Here is a 4,648-nt window from a genome sequence, read left to right on the forward strand (position 1 = left end):
CTATTCCTTACTGGTTCACTTAAAAACTTTAAAATAAGTCCCATTTGTGTTTAACCTCACTATTACAAGGCGCTCTAAAAAAGCTTGCAAAAAAGCCAAATGCATTAAATCCCCTTGCTGAAGTTAATGACTTAACTTTGTTCTCTTATGCACTGAAAACTTTACAAAGTTATAAAAAAGTTAAATGGGATTTGGCACCTTCAGAAAATAAAAGCATAGCTTGGATCAAAAATGTGCAGAAACAAAATCGTTGGTATTTACAAATTAAAACACCAGTGAGGAGCATGTCTGTTACTATGCACTTTCTTCTCATTTTCTCTTTTAGAGTATTTTCAAAACTGTCTGTTACCGAGTTTCCTACAAAATCATTTGATTACAGATTGGAATGGATAGAGACAGGTAAGGTTTTGTCACAGTTCATTCTCAGTGACTAGTACTCTGGCAGTGTTCTCACGTCTAGGAAATACGAGGTGCCGAGCGGTCGTTGGTGGTGGTCTTCTTCAGCTTGACGCCACGGCGAATGGCATTGAGCATGTCTTCACCTTGTGGGGCGTCTCCAGGACTCATGTCCCCCAGGTCCGACTGTGGCTGGCATGGGGGCGCAAGCATGCTGGAACTCTCCTTCTCACTTTCTTCTCCCTCACTTTCAGGAACTGCTTGCCTCTGTTCATCAGTAGTACTCAGTTTCTGGCTGGGTGGTGGAGGGTTGACAGATGCTTGTCCACTCCACGAGGAAGAAGGCATGGCTCCTTGGCCACCATCTGCTAAGGGAGACTCAGGACTCTGCTCAGCAGGTTCTTCTGCCCCAGCCAGGGTGCCTGGCAGTCCCCCTGGGACGTCTGGTACAGTGGGTGTTTTGACAGGAATGACTGGGGTCTTGATTGGAATAGGGCCTGCCCCAATGGTGCCCCGCCTGACCGAAGGCTTGGTGGAAGGGGTCCGTCGGATGGTTGCTACACCAGGTGTAACTATCACCGGTCCCAGAGTTGTTGGCAGGCCAGCAGTAGAAGCAGGGCGCTTGGCCTGGAACATTCGCCGGTAGGACTGGCTGATGTCGCTGTTTCTCGGAATGGTTGAAGATTTGTCGAATTCTTGTTGTTCTGCCTCCTGGTCACCACTCACTGAGAAATAATCGTAATCTGAAACTGAAACCAAAAACAGCACCGTTAGCAGCAAGCTGGAACAAAACGGCTGTGGCAGGCTAGTAAGTGTGAAGCCGAATGGACACTACTAGTAGCCAGGACAGAGCTACACCACTCAGGGTAGTTGCTGCTCCTAAGCAAGATTCAGCTGATCTGCATTAACTGTTCCATAAGTCTACTATCCTGCAGCAAGTGCAATCATTTATCCCCGAATGAAATGGGTGCTTAACAACTGCAGTTTAAACTGACACTTGCTTCAAGGTGGAGTGGACACATGATGCAGTTACAGCAAGTTCAACTGAACTCTGGTAATCCACCCTCTCAACCATTATCAGTCGACATAACTTTGTTTGTCCATCCCCTATGTTTTAAGAAACTGTTAGTGGGAGCAGCCCTTGGTAAGGAGAGCCTTTACCAACCTGTGCTAGTCCCCGGACAAAGTCACACCCCTATGGCCTTGTAGCCAAGACTGCCAAGCCTGAAGTCAGGCACACAAATAAGAGTAGATGATCTTGGAAGTGCTGAGCCCCCACTTCTACCACTAAAGCTAATGAGAGCTGTGAGCACCCAGCACCCTGCAGGGGGAAGGGAAAAATCAGGATGCTCATTTAGGGGCTGACACTGAGGGTCTGGAGTTTGAGCTACTGACTTCTATGCTGTGGCAGGATGTGTTTGCCAATGCCTTATTGGGCTAACTATATAGCTGGAAAGAGAGAGAGAGAGAGCGCGCGCGAGAGCTCAGAAAAAGGTTTCAGGCACAGAATCCCCTTCCTCAGGGTCACCTTGTCTAATGTCTCTCCCAACTAAATAGTCCAATAAGAAATATTACCAAACTAATCCTACTTCTTGCGCATCTCCTGGACCATCGTGGCTACAACGCCATGGCTGTGACACTGATGCCTGTCACAACCATGCCCCACCATTTTGAATAAAAATGCTTAAATTGCCAAAAAAACTGATCCACAGTCCTAGGCTGTAGGTGGCACTGCAGGGTACACACAGTTGCTAGGCCTCAAGGATTTCTGCAGCAAATGAGGAAAAATAGGTGCCAGCCCTGCTAACTCAGCCTAAATCGTGAGAGTTAAGCTGGTTCCTTCCTTCTCACACAAAGGCTGGGCCAACTCAGGCCTTCAGTTACACCTGTGCAACTCCTATTACCTTTAACAGACTTGCCCAGGTGCAACTGATCCAGGCTTAGTCCACAGTTCTGTTGATGCAAGAGGAATGGAATCCGGCTCAGCCCCTCCTTGCTCCCCGCCAGTTCTGAAGGTGAACACAGAAAACCCTTACTGCAATCGTCACATAGCCCCTGACTGTGCTTTCGGCACATCCAGGTTTCAATTACAATTACTAGTTTACACCTGTTCACACCCTCCCTTCTTCCCCTCTCCAAGCAACTCACAAAATGAGGGTGCCAGGAGCTGCACAGAGGATGCAATGCCAAGAACTACAGAGCAAAATCCATAGATTTGCTACTGGCTCGTACAGCACACTTCCCCCCCTCCCCGCCCTCAGTCCAGTGACATGTTCTACTTAATTTGTCTTTTAAATACAATTCAAAATGCCTGAACAGATTTTCTATAAACCAGTGATGCATTTAGGGTGCAACTCACTCCCTTGCAGAGAGGCTGCACAAAGCATTTCACAGCACATCAGCCCTCAAGGGCTGACTCAGTCCCATCATTTCTTCAGCAATGTGCAGTTTTGGACTCCATGTTTCAAAAAGGACATGGGAACATTAGAGAGGCTCCAGAGGTGGACAACAAAAATGATAAAGGGCTTGGAAGGCAAGTCCTACAAGGAAAGGCTGAAGGAGCTAGGCACATTCAGCTTACAGAAAAGGCATGTAAGAAGGGACATGACAGCAACCTTTAAGAGCTGCCATAAAGAAGAGGGAGGACACATTTTCTTTCTTGCTGTAGAGGACGACACAGACCAATGGCTTGAAGTCTCAGCAAAGCAGGTTTAGACTGGATATCAGGAAGAACTTCCAGTCAGAGCAGCGAGCCAGGAGAACAGACTGCCCAAGGAAGTTGTGGCATCTCCATTACTGAAGGTGTTCAAGAAGAGAGTCCCTGGTCAGAGAGGATCTAGACATAGCTATGCCTATGTTCTGCTATGGGTTTTTCCCATGCTTCTGAGCTTTGCTGTTTGCCACATGGTAGTGGGGAGAATTCCCTCCCAGCCCATGTAGCAGGGTTTTGTTTTGTGGGTTTTTTGTTTTGTATTTTTAAGTCTTCCTCAAATGCACTGTGCGCTGGCTGTAGCCAAGGCTTGGGATTTTGACTGGAGTGTGCCAACGCTCTCTTGCTGGGGCTTAAAGTTGAAGGTTCCTGGCTAGACAGTCTTGCTCTTCCACTCAGCATCATCATGTTTGGGGTCAGGAAGGAATTTTACCCCATGGTCAGACAAACAAGCTGTGGGGGGGGTTTGCCTTCCTCGGTAGCAGGGCACACGGCCCTCTTCCTGGGATCTCTCGAGCATGTATTAACAACCTTTTACAGCATCAAGAGGCTGGTCGCTGTGGTCTCCCTGCTTTACCTGTGGTGGGTTAGGGTGTTATGCCTTGTGTTACGCCATGGTTGACTGTTGTTTTGCTAAGAGATTGGATGATAGACTTGTATAGGATGTTTTGTATAGGGATAATCCTGCTTCAGGGGATTGGACTAGATGACCTATGGAGGTCCCTTCCAGACCTACTTCTCTGACTTTGCACTTGTTTAAAAAGGGCTGAGAACCTTGCGAGATAGATGTATTGCTAATATTCAGCTCACACTTATACCTGAAAGCCCTTCAGCAAAATAAAATGAGCTTTTCCCTTGTCCCATTACTGGCCCTGCAACAGAGCTTCATTTCCTGAATCCAAATCCTTTAGTACCAAGGGGGCAGGGCCTGAGATAGCCCTTGTTAGGAGTGTAGCACCTGGGCAGTAAGTAAATTCAGCGTCATTTACCTTGTGATGGGATAGTGTCCTCTGAACAGCAAGGCGTGGTGGTCTGAGTGCTGTAGCCACTGGAACACTGTAAGGAATCCCTGCTGCTTCTCTGGGTGTCCAGCTGCAGACCCCTTGTCAGAGCCAAAGCCAGCTCCTCACATGCTTCCATCTCCTCTCCTTGCTAGGGACACAGAGAATGGCATTTCATTGCATTTATGAATGGTTTGGTCAGGTCAATACATAGGAGCCCTCCCTTAGCTTGGTCCTGCCCCCATCATGTCCTTTGGAACCTGGCATCACCACCACAACCCACCAGGACGTTTTAAACCAGTGGCACTCAACCTTTCGGGGTGGTGGGCCTGGTGCTTGCAGTCTGGCTGTGCCACAGGTCAGCAATCCCCTCTGGTACCAGAGTGGGGAGCAAAGGGGACAGGAACTGGCAGCCAATGTTGGAGTGGGGAGGGAGCAAGCATGAGCTTACCTCTTATTCAGTGTCTGCCATAGGGGAGTGGGGAAGGAAAAAGGAGGGAGAGAGGAAGGAGTGCCTGCCTTAAGGGAAGGGAGCGGGAAA

At 48.4% G+C, this 4,648-nt stretch overlaps 1 protein-coding gene across 14 annotated transcripts in view; it reads right to left on the reverse strand.

Annotated features, from left to right (window-relative positions):
- Window positions 1-6: 6 nt before the first annotated feature.
- Window positions 7-4,648, reverse strand: part of MTSS1 (MTSS1, I-BAR domain containing) — a 192,076-nt gene continuing 187,434 nt past the window's right edge. For 8 of the 14 annotated variants that reach the window (XM_014522180.2, XM_014522184.2, XM_014522178.2 and 5 more), the window contains 3 exons: window positions 4,096-4,258; window positions 2,301-2,405; window positions 7-1,145 (listed from right to left, as the gene is read on the reverse strand). In XM_014522180.2, the coding sequence (XP_014377666.1) occupies window positions 457-1,145; window positions 2,301-2,405; window positions 4,096-4,258 (957 nt within the window). In that variant the 3' untranslated portion in view covers window positions 7-456. The remainder of the gene's footprint in view (window positions 1,146-2,300; window positions 2,406-4,095; window positions 4,259-4,648) is intronic. The other 6 variants (XM_014522181.2, XM_014522185.2, XM_025209885.1 and 3 more) reach the window with 1 other exon arrangement.

This window comes from Alligator sinensis, unplaced genomic scaffold (genome assembly GCF_000455745.1).
Source record: "Alligator sinensis unplaced genomic scaffold, ASM45574v1 scaffold681_1, whole genome shotgun sequence".
Classification (NCBI taxonomy): domain Eukaryota; kingdom Metazoa; phylum Chordata; order Crocodylia; family Alligatoridae; genus Alligator; species Alligator sinensis.